This window comes from Myotis myotis, unplaced genomic scaffold (assembly GCF_014108235.1).
Source record: "Myotis myotis isolate mMyoMyo1 unplaced genomic scaffold, mMyoMyo1.p scaffold_m19_p_5, whole genome shotgun sequence".
NCBI classification, from domain to species: Eukaryota; Metazoa; Chordata; class Mammalia; order Chiroptera; family Vespertilionidae; genus Myotis; species Myotis myotis.
Window position 1 is genome coordinate 69,209,159 of NW_023416357.1, and position 24,964 is coordinate 69,234,122.

At 37.3% G+C, this 24,964-nt stretch overlaps 1 protein-coding gene across 2 annotated transcripts in view; it reads left to right on the forward strand.

Moving 5' to 3' along the window:
• The window catches only part of COMMD10 (COMM domain containing 10), a 153,546-nt gene extending 131,609 nt beyond the window's left edge, over nt 1-21,937 (forward strand). Inside the window, exons 6-7 of one of the 2 annotated variants that reach the window (XM_036309884.1) lie at nt 20,327-20,386; nt 21,095-21,937. In XM_036309884.1, coding sequence (XP_036165777.1) covers nt 20,327-20,386; nt 21,095-21,214 — 180 coding nt within the window. In that variant the 3' untranslated portion in view covers nt 21,215-21,937. Of the gene's footprint in view, nt 1-20,326; nt 20,387-21,090 lie in introns of both variants that reach the window. The other variant, XM_036309883.1, reaches the window with a different exon arrangement.
• Nucleotides 21,938-24,964: the final 3,027 nt, after the last annotated feature.

Consider the following 24,964-nt stretch of genomic DNA (forward strand, 5'->3'; position numbering starts at 1 on the left):
TTGGGCAATATTTACTGTTAGTCATCCTATTTAAAAGAATTAAGTGATATTTTTGTATTATGGTAACAGATGGATTATTTTGATGTATTTAGTGGTCAGTATTTATATATATATATCTATATCCTATATAATAAAAGGCTAATATGCAAATTGTCCCCTCAGGAGTTCAACCAGGAGACCGGGAGTTGATCGCTCGCTATGATGTGCCCTGACCACCCGGGGGTGGCGTGGAACATGGCGGGTGATCAGTGGTGGCGGCAGGGTGCTGAGGGAGCGAGGCAAGGAAGGGGTGGGGAGGCCTGGGAGGCAGGGAACCAGATTGGCCCTGGTCGCCGGCCAGGCCTAGGGACTCTACCTGTGCATGAATTTGGTAGACGACCAGTGGCGGCAGCAGGGGAAGGAGGAGTCGGCACATGGGTGGCGAGGGAAGGAGGAGGCGGGGAGTTGGGGAGGTGGGGAACCTGATTGGCCCTGATCGCTGGCCAGGCCTAGGGACCCTACCCGTGCACAAATTTCATGCACCAGACCTCTTTCTCTCGCTATATATAATTTCAGAGAGTAAGGGAGAGAGAGAAACATCAATGATGAGAGAGAATCACTGATGGGCTCCTGCACCCCCACCCCCACCCCCAGGGATTGAACCTGCAATCTGGGTATGTGCCCTGACTGGGAATCTAACCATGACCTCCTGGTTCATAGGTTGATTTTTAACATTGAGCCACATGGGCCAGGTGAGACTTAGAAAATTTGATTTCATTTTTGTTTTTTACTTTTTTCTAGCAAAACCAGTTCCTACTTTAGAGACATCAGTATCCCATGGAAATTTTTTGCTTTTCTTTTAAGATGCACCTGCATCCAAAACTGATTAAAAACATACTTAAAAAGAAAACTCCTATAATGAAATACATTTCTCAGTACTACCTAATTTCCCAGTATGACTAGTTTTGATTAAAAAGAAGTTGATTATAATGTTCGGAACTGTTTATTGAACAGAAAAGTTAGGTGCAATCAGAAATCAAAGGTATACCCATGGAGATACTGAATCTGAAAATCTTGATGTGACAATTGCTTTTTCCTTTTAAGGGTTCACTAATTTTGACAGGATAATAATAAGTAGTTCTTCTACAAGTATTTGGAGGATTTCCTTGATTTTCACTGGGGAGAGTGGGAGTGGAGGGATGGTGATTTTCCTTTTTTTTTAAAAGTAAGGTTAGAGTGATGTTGCTGTGTGTGTATGTTTTTTCTTCTTCCATATATTAGTAAGGTTCTTTTGTCAAATTGATCAGTAGCCTGTAGCTGGGTAATTAAAAAAATATGTTACCATGACTAGACGTTTTCATTTCAGGGCATTTATTTGACATGACATCTTTTTGGTTATTACTGACCAGAATACTTGATTCCTGCCTCCTTTCTTTTCATCCATTTATTCAGTTTTATTTTGAAGACTTTGCATAAATATGGATCTCCGGCTTCTTCACTTTGATCAACCAACACTAATTTTTAGTATCTGACTTTTATCTTTATTTACAACTTAAATTATTCTAGTTTAAAATTTACCAGTAGACTCAGTGCTTCTGTTCTGTGCCTTCTAGGTTTCTTGTCAGCCTCTGGTATTACTGGTCAGCCATTCTTAGTGTTTGGGCTTCAGAAATATTATTTTTCCCTTAGTTTTATAATAATTAGCTAATATTTATTGAGCACTTACTTTGTGTCATTCACTATTCAAGCACTTTATATATCATACTAGAGGCCCAGCGCACGATTAAATCGTACGTGCTTAGGATCCCTAGCCCTAGCCGCAATCAGGGCCATGTCGATTGCCCAGTGTCGCTCCTCCACCTCCGTGGCCCCTGCCCCGTGAACCTCCACGCTCACAGCCCCCGCCCTGTAAGGCTCCTTGGCCTCAGCCGCCTAAGCCCCGCAACACTCCTCCACTGCCCCTTAAAGCTCCACGCTAACAGCCACCTCCCCGCGAGGCTTCTCCGCCTCTCTGCCACCCACGCCCTGCGATGCTCTTCCGCCTCAGCCGCCCGAGAAGCTCCACTGTCACAGCCCCCTCCTCTGCCTCAGCCACCCCGCGAAGCTCCAGGCTCATAGCCCCCCATCCCGCGAGGCTCCTCAGCCTCCGTGGCCCCGCCACACTGTGAGAGCCGGACCGGTCCTTTGGTCCTTTGGGCCCACAGCTCCCTCCTCCTGCCGCCGCAGTGTGGGCAGCTGGAGGCCCACAGCTCCCACTCCCTCAGCTCCCTGGTCTGCTGTTTGGTCATCCGTCCAGTCGTGAGAGCACCTGGCTTTTTATATATATTAGGATGAGCTTCACAACAATCCTGAGATAAATTACTATTATTCCCACTCACAGATAAGAAAAGTGAGGCAGAGGCAGCTTATTTACTTTGTGTGGGGCCACACAACCAGGAACTCAAACTCAGGCAACCTGACTTAAAAGCTTTTAACCTCAAGATACTATACTTCTTTTCAAATCAGTATTTCCTTTTGTCTTTTTCTGAGTCTAGGTTTTTGAGTCTAGGTTTTTATATTTTTATTTAGCCCACGTTTTCCTATTATGTTAAAATTTTTACATCCCTAAAACCTGTTTAGGTGTCAGCTAATGTAATTCTCAACAGAGTGGGAGTTTAATAAATGTTATGGACAAATTTATTCTTGTTGCCCTTTAAAATTACATTTAAGTAGTTTAACCATTGCCAGGTTCAAATTTAGACCTAAAAGGATTTAGAGGCGACATACATACAGATATGTTTTTATTTTATCCATAATTCTCAATTTCTTAGTTGCCAGTAATGTAATCCTATATAATAAAAGTCCAGTGACTGAATAGTGGAACAACCAGAACAACTGGTCGACCAGTTGCTATGATGTGCACTGACCACCAGGGGCCAGACGCTCAATGCTGGAGCTGCCCCCGGTGGTCAGTGTGCTCCCACAGATGGGCCTGCAGCTGGAGCAGCCACTCAGGGGTCGGGTCCACAGCTGCTCGGCTGACCAGGATGAGCGGCACTCCCACAGCAGGCCTATCCCCGCAGGCCATGCCACCCCACCAGTGCACAAATCCTGTGTACCAGGCCTCTAGTAAGATATAATGCCTGGATTTTATCATTAGCAATTGAGGTTTGATTTTCTTAGAGTTGAAAACTGAACTCAGGGTCAGTGTTTTCAATGTTAATTATTTGAAAATGTATAACTTTACTTATTATAAAATAGATTATTATCTAAGTATTAGTTGCCAAGTTCTAGTCTATACATTTTCTTTTTAAATATTTATTGAATTTATTGGGGTAACATCTAATCTAATAAAAGACAAACATGCAAATTGACCATACCTTTGCTATGCCTTAAGCCACACCCACCAGCCAATCAGAGCAACTGTATGCAAATTAACCCAACCAAAATGGCGGCCCGCAGCCACGGAGCTGAAGTAAGCAGGAGGCTTGCTTGCTCCAGTGATGGAGGAAGCCAGCCTGCTGCCAGCTCTCAGCTCCACTCAAAAGCAACAAAGTTTCAATTATAGAAGGTAAATAAATCCCAGAATAAAAAAGAAAAAAAGAAAAAAGGAGAGGCTGGGAACTTCCGTTGCCGACGGGCTTGGCCAGCCTGAAAACGGCCCTCAGCCCCTAGCCCAGACTGGCCAGGCACCCCAGTGGGAACCTCCACCCTGAAGGGGGCGTGACCAGCTGCAAACAGCCGTCAGCCCCTCACCCAGGCTGGCCAGGCACCCCAGCAGGGACCCACACCCTGATCTGGGACACCCTCAGGGCAAACCAGCTGGCCCACACCCGTGCACCAGGCCTCTATACTATATAATAAAAGGGTAATATGCAAACCGACCCTAACAACAGAACAACTGGGAATGACTGATCACTATGACACACACTGACCACCAGGGGGCAGACGCTCAATGCAGGAGCTGCCCCCTGGTGGTCAGTGTGCTCCCACAGGGGGAGCTCTGCTCAGCCACAAGCCAGGCTGACTGCTGCCAGTATAGTGGTGGTGGTGGGAGCCTCTCCCGCCTCCTCAGCAGCGCTAAGGATGTCCAACTGCAGCTTAGGTCTGCTCCCTGCTGGCAAGTGGACATCCCCCAAAGGCTCCCAGGCTGCAAGAGGGCACAGGCTGACTGAGGGACACCCCTCCCCCCCCCGCCCCGAGTGCACAAATTTTTGTGCACCGGGCCTCTAGTTGGTTAATAACATTATATAGGTTTCAAATGTACAGTTCTATAACACATCATTTGTATACTGTATTATCTGTTAACCATCTAAAGCCAAGTCTCTTTCCATCACCATTTATCCCCCTTTACCCTCTGGTAATCACCATACTGGTTATCTGTGTCTATGAGCTGTTGGGGTTTTTTTTTTTTTTTCCATTTTGCTTAATCCCTGTGCTTTCCTCACCCAGCATTCCAAGCCCCCTCCCCTCTGATAGCTGTCAGTCTTTTTTCTGTACCTAGGAGTCTGCTGGTATTTTGTTTGTTAGTTTATTTTATCCATTAGCTTCCACGTGTAAGTAAAATCATATGGTATTTGTCTTTCTCTGGCTGGCTTGTTTCACTTAGCATAGTACTCTCCAGGTCCATTCATGCTGCAGTGGCTGCACCACCTAGCAGTGCACAAGGTTCCCTTCTTCTTCACATCCTCACCAGCATTTATTGTTTGTTGATTTATTAATGATAGCCATTCTGACATGTGAGAGGTGATACATCATTGTGGTTTTAATTTGTATCTTTTCATGTCTGTTGGCCATCTGTATGCCCTCTTTGGAGAAGTGTCTATTCATGTCCTTTCCCCATTTTCTAATAGGCTTGTTTGTTTTTGATGTTGAGTGTGTAAGTTCTTTATAAATTTTGGATATTAACCCCTTATTGAATGTATCATTGGCAAATATGTTCTCATTCAGTGAGTTTCCTTTTCATATTTTTTCCTTTTTTTTTTTATTGGTTAAGGTATTGCAAATGTGTGGTTATCCCCACATTGCCCCTCCCACCTCCTCAATCCTGCCCTCACTCTCACCCTCACCATCACCCTCTATTGTCTATGTCGATTGGTTAGGTTTATATGCGTGCATACAAGTCTCTTGGTTGATCTCTCCCCCTTACCCCCACCCTCCCCTACCTTCCCTCTGAGGTTTGAGCATCTGATCAATGTTTCTCTGTCTCTGGATCTGTTTTTGTTCATCAGTTTATGTTGTTCATTATATTCCACAAATGAGTGAGATCCTATGATATTTATCTTTCTCTGACAGACTTATTTCACTTAGCATAATGTTTGCTTTTCATATTTTTGATGGTTTCCTTTGCAAACATTTTTAAGTTTGATATAGTCCTATTTATTTATTTTTTTTTTTATTTCTTTTGCTGGGGAAATACAACAGAAAAAATATTGCTATGAGAAATGTCTGAGATTTTACTGCCTATGTTTTCTTCTAGGATTTTTATGGTTTTGAGTCTTAACATTTAAGTCTTTAATCCATTTTGTTGTGTATGGTGTAAGAAGATGCTCTAGTTTCATTTTTTTTTCCAAGTAGCTGTACAGTTTTCTCAACACCATTTATTAATATAGACTGTCTTTACCCATTGTATGTTCTTGCCTTCTTTGTCAAATATTAATTGACCATAAAGGTGTGGGTTTATTTCTGGTCTCTCTATTCTGTCCCACTGATCTATTTTGTCTCTTTTTATGCCAGTACCATGCTGTTTTGATTACTATGGCCTTATAACATAGTTTGATATCAGGTAGCAGGATTCCTCCAGCTTTGTTCTTCTGCATTTTCAAGTATTTTACTTTGAAATGAACTAAGGAATAAATGCCTATGTATTTTGTTTTTTATATTTTGTACTAGCAAAATGAAAATTTTAAAATTAACATTGTTACTCATTTTCAAAATAATTTGATATAGTTTGGCTCATTTTTACAATATTTGACCATATTTCTATGTTAAATATTTTTAAATCCTGCATTTAAAATGGACATTGTTTTATCAGGCACCATTGTTTCCTTTTTAAAAATAAGTGTAAAATTTGAAAGCATTGCTTTGGAAATGGTCTCTTTAGTCTTTGCAATAGAACAGTTAATCTAGTAATGAAAAAACTTCAAATGAGGTCAGATATTTGGTTGTCATAACTAAAAATTTCTATAGTTTTATAGAAGTTCTTCACTAATATGTAAGCAAGTTTTTATTTATACACTCACACATACATTTTTAAAAAATTAATGGTTTTATTTTGCTCTTTAAGGACTTGTTTCTTAAACATGTTAAACATTAAGATGTATTTAAATTGCAGCAAACCATACTCCCTGGGAAGATTAAGAGTTAGATAAAGCTGGAGTTTATCCAGAGTGTGAACCTGTACCCTGGCGTTTAAAATGCCAGAGCTTCAGAGCTGTTAACTAATATTGTGACCCCTAAATCAAGTTTAACTGTTCCAGGCTTCAACTACATTTTGCCATACAGGATCCATCTAGCTCTGCTTTCTCAGAGAGGTGTACATTTTCCTTCAGTGAATCCTAAAATGTAGGACATAGTGCTGGGGAAAGAAAGAGATTTTACTTTGCAGGTTTGTTCAACTGTAATTCAGGCCTAATTTTGAATGTATATATGCAGCCCTAGTACTGTTTAATAGTCTAGTTCATTCCCTTCAATAGTTTCAAAAATTACTGCTTAGTGAAAGTTCAGCTAGTCAGGATATCCCTGCACTCTGTCATTTTACAATTCATTTCACAGCATCTAATATTACTATCCACTATCACACTTTAGAATTCTCAGTCCTCTCTCTTATCAGAAGATGGGGGCATTAACTCCAATGCCGTGTAACAGACCAATCAAGGCTTAATTTGAAAATAGAAGCCTATAGTTTTCAGGCCCACCTGTTGACATAACAGGCATAGCATTATAACCCCCTTTATGATGGTTGGGCATGACTCCTGCTTCATATTGCTAATTTCTCAATTGCCCTTCTTAGCATGGATTTTTACTAATTCGGAGCTTGATGGAAAGAGATACCATTTCTGTCAGGTTTCACAAAATGTCTTGAGCCCCTTTTAACATAGGTGTCATTTAAATGTAATATTTGGTCAGTTCTTTTAGGTTTTGCCTTGATAATATTTATTTCTTTAAAGGAAATCTGTATTATGTAAATGAAATGTAATGCTTACCATGAATAAGTTCATGTCCTGAAAATCTGATACTGACTATATTCTGAGTAGTTGGCATTTCATTTTGTTTTCACATGTTCATGCAAAAGAGTAGTGACAATATTTCTGATAAAAATATTAAGGCTTACTCTCTAGATTAAGTCACAAGTGAAAATAAACTTCATAGACCTATTCTATTAAAGAAATTTTATCTGCTTCATAAAACAGTTGCATTATTTGGTGGTCTGTCTTCAAAAGTCAGTACATCTAAAAATAGCTGGGAGTTGCTGTTTTAATAAGAAGCAATGTCATGTGGGAAAGTAACCCAACCCTCTGCATGTTCTTTGCCTAGAACATAATATTCTGCATACTGGCTTTTTTATTTCACTCTTCCTGAAAGTCAGGGTTTTTCATGCTGTTCTGATACAATTGAAATCGACCTTCATTATATATATAAAGGGCCTCTCAGACTATCTATATTAGTATGAAAATAGCTTTCAGAATTGTAGTCATATTTAGGCTATATCCAAGCAGTAATGTTATGTCCTTTCCAGAAAGTAATTTATTTGGACAACATTTACATAACTCTAGGTATGTAATTGTTTATCTGCTTATTGCTTATTTAAAACATTACATTGGAGACAGTTTTTATTTTCACTCTCAGCATTATACATGTGGCTTTATTTTCCATTCAATTATTGATTCTTAGAAAGGAAAGGAGGGAAGGAAACATTGATGTGAGAAAGATACATCAGTGATTGCCTCCTGTACACACCCTAACAGGGCATCAAATTCACAACTTAGGTATGCGCCCTGACTGGGAATCAAACCCACAACTTTTTGGTGTATGAGATGACACTCCAATGAACTGAGCCACCCTGCCAGGGCATGTATACATGTATGTTATTAAAGAAGATAATTGGCTTTATTCTGATCTGTGTCTTCTCTAACTTTTGTTAGAGGAAAAAGGGATGAAGGTGGGAAAATTAGTAAATACTCTTTACCCTATTTCTGAGTGTTCAAATCCTGTCTCCAAAGACTAGGTCCAATTTCGCTTCTAGCACAAATTTGAAATGAAGGTAAAAGAGGTTATTAATTGCCATTTCATTGTTATTTTCTTATTTTCAGCATTCCAGTCTAAGATTAATAAATGGGTAGTATTTAAAAAATTATTCTTCTAAACTTAATGTAGTTAATAATTATATTTTTACATTTTTAAGTCTTTTGTTCATTGTCTCTGATTTCCTACTTTATATTTTTACTAGAGGCTTGGTGCATGAAATTCGTGCAGGGGAGGGGGGCCCTCAGCCCAGCCTGCACCCTCTCGCAATCTGGGACCCCTCAGGGGGTGTCCAAATGCCAGTTTGGGCCCAATCCCACAGTTAGACATTCCTCTCCCAATCCGAGACCACTGGCTCCTAACCATTCGCCTGCTTGCCTGCCTGATCACCCCTAACCACTCTGCCTGCCTGCTTCATTGCCCCTAACCACTCATCTGCCTGCCTGATCACCCCTAACCACCTCTGCCTCGGCCCCCACTGCCACAGCTTCTTCGGAAGGACGTCCGGAAGGTCGTTCAGCTGTCCGGTCTAATTAGCATATTATGCTTTTATTATTATAGATTTCCAGCAAGTCTTTATCCTTCTACTAAAGTGAAGGAAATAGGATGAGTGGTGGCATATTTTAACTGTATTCTTTAAAGGCAAAATGTTAATATGAGTTATAGCTAGGTGTTGGGTTACATGAATATTTGTTATATTAGTCCCTATAATTTTACTGTTTTTAATATTATATAATTAAAAAGCAAAAGGTAGACTGGGACCAGCTTATGGAAGCTTTGACCTCTAGACATAAGAGATAGAAGTTTAATTATTGGTAATTGGGAAGATACTGATTATTTTTAGTAGAAGAGCAACCTAATGAGAGCGACACTTTAAAAATTGAGTTGGGATCACTATTTAATATGGTCTAGAGAATAATGAGACTGAGGAAGACGAATTTAAGCAAATTAAACATTCCACTTTTTGAGAAATAAGTCTTTAGACGAGGTGATGGCATGGGGGTAGAGGCAGAGTCTTCCAACAGACTGGGAAGGGGGAGGGATGCTGCTTCTTTCTGTGAATGGTAAGCATTCCCAAATGAAAGGATGTATTAACAGTCCTGCTCAGTACTTTACTACCTAGCTCAAATCTAGTTCTTGCCACATAAACATAAGCCCTCTGCATGAACTAGGTCAACATTCCAAACCAACACCAAACTGAGACATTGATCAGAAATATGGCATTACTCCTAAGACACCATGTTACCAATAATTCTGGTTTAAATAAGGCTGTTCCATCGAAGAGGAGGCTTTTTGGAAGAGTTCTGATTTGCAACATAGTCTGTGGCTACTTCTACAAGTTTCTGCAAACTTTTTTTTAAGCCAGTCTCTTTATAAATGTCTCAAAGAGAAACTCATAAATCATGATTTAATCCCACCTTAACATTGCTTCACACAAACATTCCATTTTTAAAAATATTATTGACTTTTCCCAACTTTATGACATACATGAGTAACTTTTCACAACTATTTGGGTAGATTCCACCAACCTTATCATTTTTATATTTGTTAACTCAGATCTGACTTGAAAGTAAAGGTTACTTATAATCACTTTGAGGTTAAATAGGTTTAACTTGTTCTCATACTGTATTTCCTTCAACTATGGAATAACCTGTCTTAATTCCCTAATCTATGAATCTATGATTTCAAAGCCTGATGTGAACTGTAATAAAAAAGTGATGTTTGATAGATGTTCTCACCATTCCATCATTTTTTCCCATTTTCAGGATAGGAAATGCCTTTGAAACCCTTATGTATTTTTTAACACTATAAAATAATTGTATAACATAATTTCAAGTTCAAAACATTGAGAACTTCTTAATAGGTTATTTAAAGATTTGTTTCATTAAATTGGCGTAGGTCACAAAGCTCATTAATATTAATGATTAGACTAGAGAGGTACTTAACCTCTCTAATCACCAACAGATACAAAATATTAAACTAAATTGTGTAGCTTTATTACCTTATGTGTCATTCCAGGGAAAGACCTCATATAACAAGCAAAAGCTGAACAGTCCAGTTTTAATGTTTCTCACTCAAACCTTTGGCTTCTTCTTAACATTGACAAACTTTAGTTTTAAAAATGACAAACAAAATTTTTATGAACTTTATATGAATACATAACCGATTAAACTAAAATAGTTGGGACTAATCCTTTAAAAAAGCACTTATTGTTAATAAACTTTAGAAAAGAGATAAAGATTGAGACAAAATTTATGTTTTAATATCAATTTTTAAATCACATTTGTGTTCTCTTAAGGAGATTTGCATGATGTAAGATTTTACTAATGTTTGAAAAACTATATAAATAAGAGCTGTTAAGTGATGCATCCTGTTTATTGAAAAAATATGATCTAAGCCTCAATAGCTGTCACCAACCTTTCCTATAAAACAAGAGTGCATCAGATGGTAGTGAAGAGGGCCTGGTATTTCAATCTTGAGATGGGTAATTATGCTGTTTGCAACACAGCTGATTTTACTTCCACTTACATGTAAACAGGTCTTTTTTAACTGGCAATAGTGAACATAATGTGGAATATGGTTGTTTATTAGGTCACTTTGGTAAATAGAACTAATAATTTAAGACATTTGTCTACAGTAGGGGTTGGCAAACATTTTTCTGTGAAGGGGCAAATAGTAACTATTTTAAGCTTGCAGGCAATGTGACACTGCTGTGGTAACAGGAAAGCAGCTGTCTATATATTTAAAAGGCTAATATGCGAAGTGTCCCTGCGGGAGTTCGACTGGGAGACCGGGAGTTCTGTTGCTCGCTATGATGTGCGCTGACCACCAGGAGGCGGCGCGGAACAAAGGAAGGCCCCAGCCAGCAGCCGGGGAAGGGAGGCCCCAGCTGGCAGCCCATAGGCCCTGATCGCTGGCCAGGCCTAGGGACCCTACCCATGCACAAATTTCGTGCACCAGGCCTTTAGTAGACAGTAAATATACAAACCAATGACTGTGTCTGTGTTCCAATGAACCTTTATTTACAAAAGCTGACAGCTAGCCAGAATTGGCCTGTGGACTATAGTTTACCAACTCCTGGTCTACATTCATTTGACTTCCTCACTTTATATTCACCCCTCTAATCAACTGGGGTTGGCTTCTCCTCACCATTCCACCAAAAATACTTCTGCCAGTGTCAGTAACATTCTCCTTGTCATTGAATCTAAAATATATTAGTCCTTTTCTCAGTTGATTCTTGGGAGCCTTTGACACTTGAATCACCCTTTCCTATTTAAAACTCTGTCTTTCCTTAGGGTCCAATATAGCATGTTTCTAGTTTTTATCCTACCTCTCAAGGCATTCCTCAGTTTTTGTGTTTTCAGAGCTCCACTTTTTTATAGCTCGTTTCTTAAATAATGGGGTGCATCAGGCATCTTTTAAAATTTATATTGTTTCTAGAAGAGACAAATTTATAGGCACAGCAAGTATATTGCTGGTTGCCTAGAATGGCAAGGAGTGGAGTGGGGAGGCAAGTATAGTTAGGAGTGTTGGTAGATGATAGCTAAAGGGTATGGGGTTTCTTTTTTTGGGTGATGAAAATGCTCTAAAATTAATTGTAGTGATAGTTGCACAATTCTATGAATATACTAAAAACTGTTGAATTATTTACTTAAAATGGGTAAGCTGTGTGGTAAATCAGTATTTCCATGAATATGTTTTAAAAATTATAAGTTAAATTCTCCAATCTTATTATTTTCCCCAAATTAAAAATAAAACCTATGCTCCACCATTTTACTCAAGTGCAGACTGAACTATCTGCCAATAATTCTATTTGTGTTGAATTCATAGTGATATTCCCTAAACACTATATATCAAATGTAAAATAAAACCCTTATTTATGAGCGCCTGATATACTCAGGATTAAAAAAAAATCAACGTGTTTAGAACCATTTCGGTTTTTAGAATATGCATTGTTAGTTCATTTGATGATTCCAAGAGGATTTTGCAAATCGTAATCTGGTAATTAGGTTAGCAGGAAATTAATTGGGTTGGAAAAAGAGCTCAGTCTTCATCTGTCACCATTACAACTTAAAAATCTATAATGGGACAACATAATTACAGTTAATAATTTCTTCTAAACAGTTTCTGCCTTTATTGACCTTATAATTAAATGAGTTATTGTGTTTGCCTGTTTTTCAGACTTTGGGCCCATATGTTGAGGGTAAGATAGGGGGTGTCCCACTATTATGTTAAAGTTAACAGTGGATTTTCAGGTGTCCCCCTATGTCAGTGATGGCGAACCTTTTGAGCTCGGCATGTCAGCATTTTGAAAAACCCTAACTTAACTCTGGTGCCGTGTCACATATAGAAATTTTTTGATATTTGCAACCATAGTACAACAAAGACTTATATTTTTGATATTTTATATATTTAAATACCATTTAACAAAGAAAAATCAACCAAAAAAATGAGTTCGTGTGTCACCTCTGACACACGTGTCATAGGTTCGCCATCACTGCCCTATGTGATAAGTTCAGTACCCTTCATAACATGAAGCAAATGCTGAACTTACTCTTTTTATTTTGCAGAAGCAGAACTTTCAGTTAGCTTAGAAGAGGTGTAAATTGTAACTAAATTGAAATTAATACTCATTTAGGTGCACATATTGGTCCTCTTTTCCTTGAACACTGACATGACAGCACAAAATAGAAAAAAATTAAATCAACATATGTTTTTAATTACCTTTTATTAACACTGAAAATTATATTAGGTTATTTAATTTAGGATGCAAAATACACTGTAGCTCTTGAAAGTACACACACATCATCCAAATTTATGTGTATGAAGACAATAGAGTGATTTGATGAACAAATGGCATTGAGCTCATAGTCTTTAAAACTATATACTGGAAACATAATATGATTTCAGTTTGGTATCTGTAGTTTACCTGGAATTCCTCAGCTAGGATACTAATACACATTTTGAAAAGTTAAGTAATGCAGCTATTCTAAATCTGTAATGATAATGCTTCAGTAATCAGATAAGTACTTATAATTAGAATAAAGTATAATTTCCAAAAAAAGATAGCATCACCTATAATATTTATTACAGAAAAAAAGCTCCATTTCATAGTTCTCAGTGCTATCCTTAGCATAATTTCTTATTATATGTAAGGAGCTTCATGTAATCATATCAAAACCTCTTATCTTGCTGATTATATTCAGCAACCATAGCTAAATATTTCAATGCCAAAGCTGAAAATCATAATGACATATCAGCATACACAGAATAAATTACAGGCAATGAGTACTATATGAAGTGTATTTGTATTGGCTCCAAGTTTGTGATCTGCTCATGCATAGAACATTGTAATTTTTAAGAGGACAGAAAATAGTGATGATATGACTGCCAAACACATTGTATTGTCTATACAAAAACAAAGTAATATTTTAGCCAGACTGATAAAGGCATATACAGATAACGGGTTAAATGTTTTAACAGCTGAAATAGATACTTCTGATTACACATTTAGTGACTGTATTTCATGCACAGTTTTACATAATTTTTTTTTCACAGTAGAAAATCCTCAGGGAGATCTTTTATTTCATTCACTTCCTACTTATAAGGTAGTAGTTGTTTTTCTTTTACTAGTATCCTCCACTCATAATTTCCTAGGTGAAAAGATAATTGTATCATTTCTAATTCTGATACACAATTTAAGTTTAAAAGCTAAGCAATGTAAATTTGGTTTAATTGGTATCTGGTTTATATGGGTATTATTTAGAGGCTGTTTCTGCTTGGATAATTTATGGAGAGGCTAATACATTTCTCTCTTGGAAAATGTGTATGTGTTCCTAATTCCTAACTAATGGGAAGCAAAGGACATTTTTACTGTCAGCTTTCATCAAGTTAGACCCCTCTGAAGACCTCACTAGATTGTTTCCATGGAAATTTTGCTAATGGCTATGTGCAACATTATCCAGGTACTTGTAGACAGTATTACAAATTAAAGATGAAAAGGAATGGGTGAACAATACAGCTTCTCTTTTAAGAAATTGGCAGGATGTTAATCTTTGCACTTTCATTTTTACTTTGCAGTGTTTTCAGATAGGGTGCAGAAGTTTAAGTTTGGTATTATTATTAATGCATGACACCAGCTTAGACAATTTAAGTAATTAATTTCCTAAATGGGTTCTGAGTTGTAATCTTATATGTATAAGGCAGAAGAAAGAGAATAAATCTTCTAGTCTGTGTATGTTTAGTTAACAATATTAGTGATTATAATGGGTTTTACTGGAATATGGAAGACTGAAGGCATATTTAAAAATAAGCCACCAGTTTTATTGCCTGTATACTAACATACTAAATTACCTTGATCCATGTAATAAATGCCCACCATATATTACCACATACCACATAGAAAACATGTGCTAATCTAGTGATACTCATCCTTTGTGGGAACACCTACTTACCCTAAATAGTGGCATTCTTAAAGAGGGTCAGCCCCAGGTTCCCCTTCCTTCTCATTCTGCATTCTTTTCTAAGGCAATTTCATCCACTCTTATAATTTTAAATATCAATATATCAGTAACTCTCAAATGTTTATCTCTTACCTAAACCTCTTTTCTGGCTTTCCAGAATTACTTCACATATTTTCAGGGAAATCTCACAGACATCAAGCTAATTACATCTGAAGCTGCACTTTTGATTCCCCCCTTCAAATCTTCTCTTCTAGAGTTTCCTATCTTAGTTACATCTATCCAGTTTCTCTTGCCAGAAACCTGAGAGTCATTCTTGACTTTTTCTATTCCTTCAACCCCTCCGCCCCAACTCAAGTCTGTCACTAAGTGCTATCTCTTCTGCCTCTAAACCACATCTGAAGTTTTCACACTTCTCTATCACAGCTGGCATTACATTCGCAGAGGAAGTATTATTCTAATAGTATCTTGGTTGCTTTACTCTGTAGTTTTAACACCTAAGTATTTTTCTCTAAAACTTTTTGTTGTTGTTGTTTTTAAACTTTATATAAATGAAATCAATCGGTATGTGTTCTTCAGTTCCTGTCTCTAACATTGTGAGAGTCATACAAGATGTTGTATTTAGCTGTAGTTTATTTTAATGTCTGTGTAATATTTCACTGTATTACTATACTACAATTTTTTATATAGTCTTCTGTTGAAAGAAATTTTGGTTACTTCTGTTTTTTGGTTCTTTTGAATAATGGTACTATCAATATTCTTGTACCAATCTCCTGGTATCCAAACGGGTACAATTCTGTTGAGTGCAGTATTCTACTTAGGAGTGAATTTCTGGGTCATAGGTTGTGCATATATTCAACTTTAGTAAATATTGCCAAACAAGTTTCCAGAATGGTTATACAAATTTCCATCCCTCCCAGCAGTATGGTTTCTAATATATTTTTGTATGTTTTTGGCTGTTTGGACATCCTCCTCTGTGAAGTGTCTGTTCAAGTCTCTTGTCTTTTTTTTCTTTTTTTTCTTTAACCAGAGAATATCTGTCAATCCAGGGCATTCTTGGACACCTTTCTCAGCTGGGGAAACTGCCAGGAAGTCTACCAGGAGAAAGGCTGTGTTCCTAAGTATTAATTCCTCCACCTCTTGCATTCCACCACCAACCAGGCCTCCAAATCATTCACGTTAGCTAGTGGAGTCCCTTTGAACAATCTATTTGGCATCATAAGAATCTTCTCATAGTTTCTTCCTTCTTCCACGCCAAACACTACCACCCAGGTGGCTTTTTAAAAATTTGAGATATAATTGACATAACATTGTGTTAGTTTTTGATGTATAATATAATGATTTTACATATATTGTCCATTTTTAAACTGAGTTTTGTCTCTTTTACTGATTTGTAGGGATTTTTTTGTATTCTAGATGTGAGTCTTTGTGGCTAACCTTTTGACTCTTTTGATGATGTGTTTTGATGAAATCTAATGTATTCTAACTTATTAATCATTTTCTTTATAGTTAGTATATTATTTACTAACAGCTTACATGCTACTAAAGATTACATAGTTAGTATATTTTCATGTCTTTTTGAAGGAGTCTTTATATACCCCAAGGTAATGGAGATATTCACTTATACTTTCTTTTAGTTTTTTGTTTTACCTTACCTATTTAGAACCACAGTTCATCTGAAAGTAGGAGGCCACATGAGCAAAAACAGGGAAGAAAGTGTGGGATATGTGGGAGATAGTGAGTACACCAGTTTGGTTGGAATAAGAGTTTTTGGAGGGTCTTGTGGGAAATAAAACTAGAAAGTTAGATCAAGGAAGATTGTGTCGAACCAAGGAGACTGAAAAAATGTTACCCTTCTTTATTCTCACATGAGCAGGTATCATTAGCAGTGGCTTCCATCTTACTTTTGTCTCAAGAGGGACTGTGCAATTGTGTGGATGACTCAGTACAAATCAACCACCCTCTTTACTGCCAATAAAACAATAGCAACAACAAAGCAAAATAAAAAAAACTATCTTATTTATTTACTTTATTTTTATGTTTAAAAAAATATTCATTTATGTGGAGGGTATGTATAACAATATCTTGGCCTAGTTAGATATTATGAAATTACTTCTTTTTTTAAAAAAAACAAACATACAAATCTAGTAAGTTTTTAATAAGTTAGGATAAATAATAGCAGTATCTACTGATACTTCTGTTAAATAAACAAGCAACAAAAAGTCCTTCAAGAAATACTTCTTATTAATTATCTAGTCATTATATTCCTTTGGAAGATAATATAAACTCTCTGCTCTTACTTTAACATGTTTTTACTTAAAATACAGTTTTCCTTGTATGAACATATCCTTTGTACCTGGTTACTGGAAGAATGAGGATGTAACGTTCTTATAAACTTTTTTCTTAAACACTTGACTATGTAAAAAAGTGAAGTATTGCCCAGCCGGGACAGCTCAGTGGTTGAGCATCATGGTTCAATTCCTGGTCAGGGCATGTGCCTGGGTTGTGGGCTCGATCTTCAGTGTGGGACCTGCAGGAGCCAGCCAATCAATGATTCTCTCTCATCATTGAGGTTTCTATCTCTCTCCCTCTCCCTTTCTCTCTAAAATCAATAAAAATATATTACAAAAAAATAAATATATATTTTTAAAAAGTTAAGTACCATACTATCTAAAGGTGTGTGTGTACATATATCTAGATATATATGTTATATACACATATATTAAAATATTTGTATTTAATTGGTTTCACCAAGTAAGATTAGAGTTGTTTAGTTTTAGTTTAAAAGTAGTTTTGGTATATGATTGACAAATTGTTGATACATTTGATAACTTGCAACTGTTATGCCACTAAGATATTTCTCTTAGTTAGTATTATATAACTACAGGTCTAGTGCATGAAATTCGTGCACTCGGCAAGGGGGGCAGTCCCTCAGCCCAGCCTGCACCCTCTCACAGTCCAGGAGCCCTTGGGGGATGTCCGACTGATGTCTTAGGCCCGCTCCCTGCAGAAGCCAGCAGTTGGACATCCTTGGTGCTGTCGCGGAGGCAGGAGAGGCTCCTACCACTGTCGCTGCGCTCACCAGCCATGAGCCTGGCTTCTGGATGAGTGGTGCTCCCCCTGTGGGAGTGCACTGACCACCAGGGGGCAGCTCCTGTATTAAGTGTCTGCCCCCTGGTGGTCAGTGCGCGTCATACTGACCAGTTGTTCTGCTGTTCGGTCGATTTGCATATTAGCCTTTTATTATATAGGACTAGTGGTCCAGTGCACGAAATTTGTGCACTGGGATGGGGGGGTGGGGGGCAAAGGGCCCCTCAGTCTGGCCTTCACCCTCTCCAACCTGAGACCCCTCAGGGGATGTCCAACTACCTGTTTGTGCCCACACTTTTAACAGATAACAGCTCCATTGTTGTTTCTTTCTTATGCTTAAAACCATTGGAATTAGTAGGTATTCAAAGTGTGTATACATTTTGGGGGGACACCCTGTATATCTCTAGTCAGCGGTGAAAGAAACCAACAGCAGATTTGGAACCCCCAGACAGGAAACCTCGCTCACTCCCCACATGTCTCCCCACTTCACTTTCCACCTTCGTGGGCAGCAGGAGAATCAATGTTTTTCTCTCATTGATTCGGAAAAGCACGTCCTGTCACCCGCTGCCTGGCAGGAGTGCGCTAGGCCCCAAGCAAGCGAGGCTCAGTCAGGGCAGCCTTCACTCATGGGTGCTGGCACCCAAAGTGCACATTCCTCCTCTACAGTCGCCCCGACTATCCCACTGTTTCACTGAGAGGACGGAATTCCTCTCCGCCTCTGGGTTCTTGATCTTGAATGCTGACCGAAGGCACCTCAGCAAGGGCCGCCTGCGCCCACCAGGTTTGTCTATCTGCACCTGCTCCTGCCTCAGCACCTGCATAAACCCCCAGAGGTGATCTTGTAGCTGCACTGGCCTCCGTGGGAACAGGGCATCACCACTCTGCCCTCTCACTGTCATCTCACAGGCGCCCACCCTCAGCACCCAGAACACCCAGACACTCTCCAAAGGACGTGAGCTCATCAGAGGGGATGTGTGCACATCCTGTGGGGGTGTTAGGCATGCCGGGTTGATGGAAGTGTGGTGGAGGGGTGGGGGGGAACTTGTGCACGCCTTGGTTTACAACTGTTGCAGGTGCGGGAGGGTGACAGTGTGCTGGGGGATGTTGGAAGATATATGTAGAGCTAGACAACCCAAAGGGAAGCACCCCTTAAATATGAGCAATTGAACTCTCATTAAACATAATGCTTTTTTGTACATCCTTGTTGGGTCTAGACTACCATTGCTTTGTGTCCTGACAGTAAATTGAAAAGAAGTTGTTTGAAAACATGCTTCCTTAATGGATAGACCCTTCCAAACATTTTTGGAGGAGTAAACAATAAAGTTAGAGAGTTGATTCTGGTTTGCTAAGCAAATTTGTGACTTTCTAATTATATTCTCAAGGATAAAAGGTTGGTACACTATCCACAAATCAAAAAAAAAAAAAAAGGAAAGCTAGGAGTATTTTCCTCCTTAAAATGTCATGGAAAAGTTTTTGATCAGGCCTATTCCTAATATTTTTAGGCCTGAAGCAAGAGTAAAAATGGAGCCATGGACTATATGTCTAAATTTAGAATCATTAAAGCTACCAACCTGTTAAATAAAATTGATCTTACTCCTTTCTGGATAAGATACCTTAATAATGTCCTGGAAGGCCAGATTTGAATTTAAAATTTTGGACTCTTTGGGGTTTAATGCCAGAACATGGCAATGTGGGGAGCAGGCCAGCTTCCCTTCCGTTTTTAGCCTTATCTTAGGTTCCATTGTTACCTTCCGAAAGAACAACTGCTCTTGGCTACTCCATGGATAAACATAGATTCTCAAATTCTAAAGAAAATCTCTTTACATATAGACATGAAACACTTAAAACCACTTCTATATTCTCCCTTATTATTATTTTTTAGAATTTTTAATATGTTTTTGATTTCAGGGATAGGGAGAGCTATAGAAACATCAATGATGAGAGAGTCATTGATAGGCTGCCTCCTCCCTTATTCTTGAGGTCTTCTCTAAGTCATTGTGGGTTAAAAGGAAGGCGCATGTTTAAGTCCCAGCTTGGAAGCTGTTGTGTTAATTGTTAACTTTTGCTGAGTCTGTACATTGAAAAAGGTAGCAATCTCAGCATGTTAAGATCATAACTGTTAGATGCTTAGAGACAGCAGCAGTGCTGATGTGAGGCATTAATGGCTGGATGGATCCAATCAGATATGCCACCCCCGGTGTCTTTATGTAATGGCATTTACCAGATTTCAAATGGACTGCTGAGAAAGATGAAATATAATCTCATGTATTATCTCTGTCTTGAAAAAATAGATAATGAAATTGTTCTCTTGCTGGCATCTATTTTATTAAACTTTGCAGAGTCAACTAAAGAACAGATGTCCCTATAGAGTTGAAACCTTATGCTAATGTGGGGTGTTATTAAGTGCGTTTGTGAGTTCTAGGAACAATGATGTTAAGTAGAGCAGGTAACATTTATATTGTATTTCTTTTAAACCTAATCAGAATAAGATGGCATATTTGGGGGCTAGCTGGATAGAAAAAGAACTATAAATTGTATACAACTAAATTCTTTTTTCTTTTTCTTTCTTATAGAATCTGGAGAACGTTCTTGTGGAATTCAATCACAAGGAGTTGTTTGATTTCTATAACAAGGTAAGTATTTTAAAAATAATTTCTAAGAAGTGGGTTTTTCCCTAATGTTTTCTTCATTTTATGAATTCTTATTTTTAAATTCCCTATTATGGAACTAAGTTCTTTAAACTTGACTTGTAAACACCTTATGTTTCACAGTAGGAAGCATTGCTGAGATGAGAATCTGACAAACTAAATCAGGAAGAAATGGAAATGGTTTTAATTAAAGCAATAGGAGTATTGCTGTAAACAATATGTAATGACTTATGTGGTACCTAGCCACACTGGCACATTAGATATAAAGTAATGTTAAATATTTTAATTTCTGTGTACAAAAGAAAAGGAAGATGCCAGGCCTTCAAGATTTATCTTTGAGTATTTTTGATGATTCTTTCCAAATACTGATTTTGTAATCTAGGAAATTCCCCCAGACACACACACCTTTAAAGGTCATATAATGAGCTTTTAAAATGAAACAGTTGGGTGTACGTAAAACAGTAATATTTAGAAATCCTCCTTTACAAATCTGAAAATTTAGCAAGCACTAATTCTAATATTGTCACTAAAAAAGAAAAAAAATTTAAGTGAAATTGCTGTGAATGGATTTAATATGCATAATTGCCAATGCCATCCTTTCCCTTCTATTTGCATGTTTCTAAACAGCACTTCCTATGCATTTCTCTTTCTTTACCAGCTCTCTCTCTTTTTCTTGTCTTTGTAAATAGCTAGAGACCATCCAGGCACAGCTGGATTCTCTTACCTGATGTTCCTGAAGACCGCTTTCCCCGTCACACTCCTGCCACGTCATCATTGTGCTCTGAAGACAGACTGCCAGGTTGTGTTTTCTGAAGGATTCAGTAGTTTTCTTCCTGTAAATTTATGGTTTATCGCTTCTTAGACAAATAGTAGCTAAAGGAAATAATTTTCTGAGGACTAAGATTCTAATATACATTCTCTAGTTCCATGAGCCAACAGCAAGCAAGCAATTGTTAAGAATACTCTTGCTTTCAAAAAAACAAAAGTGAACACCATATTGTTTTTACTGCCCTATTTTTTCTTTATTGCCCACATGCATTTTTTACATACTTGATGATACCTATAGGTATCAAGGAGGGTCCATGGATATAAAGTATACTGTGTACCGTAGAATACAGAACTCAACAATTACATTGATAAAAATAAGAAAGCCGCCCCATGCAATCAATACATTACAGTATTTTTCCTGAATATAATGAGTATACTTTGCTTTGGAAATAATATAGGAAAGATTAAAAATAGAGCTGGTAGTAGTTATCCAGAGATTCCAGTGTGAGCTTCTCTACACACTTTTACTTTTTCTCTGAGTTTAATGATTTAATAACAGTTCTTTCTACTGCAGATAGTAGAACTAATTATTCATTTAATAATGATTCATTTCATAATGTGGGAGACAGATTCAGATCATGAAGAAAAAGAATTGTAATGAGTGCTGAAGGGGTATCCTTAAGATTTCAAAACAGCTTTTACATTCTCTTTCTGTAAATATGTTAATTCATTTCATTCAATAAAATGTTTGTCTCAGAAGTAGTTGAACTGAAGTGCACAATACTTTATGCTGTGAATATATATAAATATGAGTATGGCTGTCTGTAAAAAATAATATCAATTGTATTTATTGTTTTCAGAAAGTCAGAGAAGGAGGGACGGGGAGAGAGAGAGAGAGAGAGAGAGAGAGAGAGAGAGAGAGAGATTGAAAATGCTTTTTCTTAACATGATGGAATTTTATTTCAGAAATGTCCTAAACAAACAGAGCCATTAATATGAAATCACATTCTTTATATGAGGTATCTGAGTACTACAAGTGTTAAATTCTCCCAAATAAAAATCCAATATATATAATTTATGCCCTTATTTATATTTGTGCTTCTGTGTTGTCGCTTACAAGGATTGGGAGTTTGGATTATTTCAGTATTTCAGAAAATAAATGTTGTAGTTGCTGTCCATAGTTGATTGATTTAAAAAGTTTTTAAACTTCCATTGACAGGATATCTAGAAGACATATTTTTAATATAATGAGATTTGTCTTCAAAGGTGTCTTGTGGCATAGATCTGTCTTATTTGTTTATACTCTGTTCTGCCAGACCCCAGAGGGAACTTCCTACTATAAACATTTTGACAAATATTTTTTTAGATTTCTTATGTACAAATAAACATATATCATCTCAAGTTGAATTTGTTAGGCCTTTCTGACCATATGAATAGGTAGAAGTTTTCATTGGTTTCATAGCCAACTTAACTAATGTAGGTATCTAAATTAAATGTGACAGTTCAAAATGAATTGTCTAATAGTAGCTCATTTTATGGCCCCTAAAAGAGCTGGTTTTATACACTCTAAATGTATATCTAAACCTAAACAAACACGTGGTAAATAGTTCAAGAAAGTCTGATCACCGGCATTGACGGAAGGACAATTAGAAGGTCTAATTCCAACTAAGAACGTATATTTTCCTGAAATATATTTAATTGCAGGTCATTTTCTTCCCTAAGGCACCACTTTTGTTTCGATACACAAGTCAAAGAAGATATCATTCCCCGAAAGTATTAATTGCATGTTACTTTTTAATAGAAATAAGATGGGTGAGAGAATAAGTGGGGACTTGAACATACTATCTTAGCAAATAAATATGCCTTGCATGAGTGTTTGACATGAGGATTGAATAAAAGTAGAATTACTTGTTAGAAAGGAGCCAATGTACTATTTCTGTACCTACTACAAATAATATATGTAATTATTCAATTATAAAATACGTTTTTTTTTAATTAGGAAATACCAAAAATTATAAGTAACCTAAATTTATAGAGTCACATAATTCAGAAATGGCCAATAGGTTTTATTGATTTTTTTTTTCTATCCGTATATCCATATATGTGATATTTATTTCTGTAGCATTACTTTCACTTTAATTTTTGCCAGCCACATGGAAACTGGAAATTATGTTTCCATCCTCTGCAGCTACTGCAGCCATATGACTAGGTCTCACCCATGAAATGTAAGTGGAAATGATATACATCTTCACTTTTCTGTATCTCCAAATCTGAAACATAGATTTGGAGATGAGTGAGCTTTGACTGAGCAAAGATTATTCCTTAAAGGGTAGGGAGCAACAACATGGAAGGGAACTGGGTCCCTGAATGTCCTCATGGAGCAGTATTTCTGATATACTCTTAACAAACTGCTATCTCCAGCCTGTTAACATGAGAAATAAAATATCTGGTTCTAGCAAGTACATTTGGAATCTTAATATAGCAGTTTAGCACATAGCCTAACTAATATGGGGGTAACATGATTTTAAGTAGCCAATAATTTAGAGCATTTATATTTTTAAAGAGAGATAAATATTTTATGTCATACAGTTCAAATATATATGAATGTTAAAGAGAAATGGGCAACTTCAGGCTAAATTCACAGCTACTGGGAGGTGTATTCACCCTACTTCCCCAGTGGCTACATGAAGGAAAAGTTTGAGAAAACATAGGTTACATTGTAAATTTCTCAAAAAAATAAAATAAAATCTTTACATTATCCCTTTTCCACTGTTGAAGAAGAGGGCCAGGACAATTCTGACTTGTTCAGGCTCATTACTCAGAAGCTGCTCAGGAATTAGAATTTAAGTTTCAGTTGAGTCTATTTTGCTGCCCTGAAACTTTGTCATTATTATGCAAATAGTTCTACTCAATACACCAGCCTCATTTAATGCTAATATTAGAAACACATTTATTTGAGGGATTTTATAGTAAAGTTTAATGGCATATATAAATTTGGAGAATTTCAAGATTTTATCATTGCTTCCTTGCCACTGCGCCGCCGCTCCCCCCACCCCCCGAATCTTTTAAAATGTCTCTTGCTTTTCTCTGAATTGTAAGGAGGTGCTAGCTGACTGGCAGCCCACGATTCAGATAGAAATGCTGGCAGTTTTCATAGCCTACTTTATTTGTTTTATTGGAAATGGAAAGTTGTTAGTTTTTGTTTCAAAAGAAATAGTCTGCAAAGACAAGAACGTTGAAGCGGGGCCAGTCTATAAATATGTAAGGAAAAGGATGCTACAGGATTAGAGAAAATGTTTTAAATCTTCAAGGCAGGAAAAATAATGAATATATAATAATGTCTCCTTTGTAAAACCAGAGTTCAGTCATTTTTAGCATCTTTTAATGAGAATTTGTGAATCTCATTTTATAAAATACTTGTTTTTTTTTTTTTAAAAAAATGTTTCTTCAAAGGAATCTAAGTAGGGGAAAGAAGGGAAAAGCAGTTAATAGTAAATTTAATAGTTGCATTTATTTCTGAAACTGCATTTTAAAGAATACAATACATCGTACCTGAAATGTTTAAGGAAAAGCCAATAAGGTTTTTCTCATCTATAATAAATGTAGATGTGCTGTGAGGCATGGAGCTCAGTGATTTCTCAAGGTCTTTTCCCATAGCTCCTTGCTTCTGAGATTCCCACATTTCTTTTGTGCTATTTCTAGTCCATATTTCAGATTGTTCCTACAGGTTCAGCCAGCATACTCATTAACAAAGCAGAAAGCTGTCCCCCAAAACAGGCTGCTCTAACACTTCAG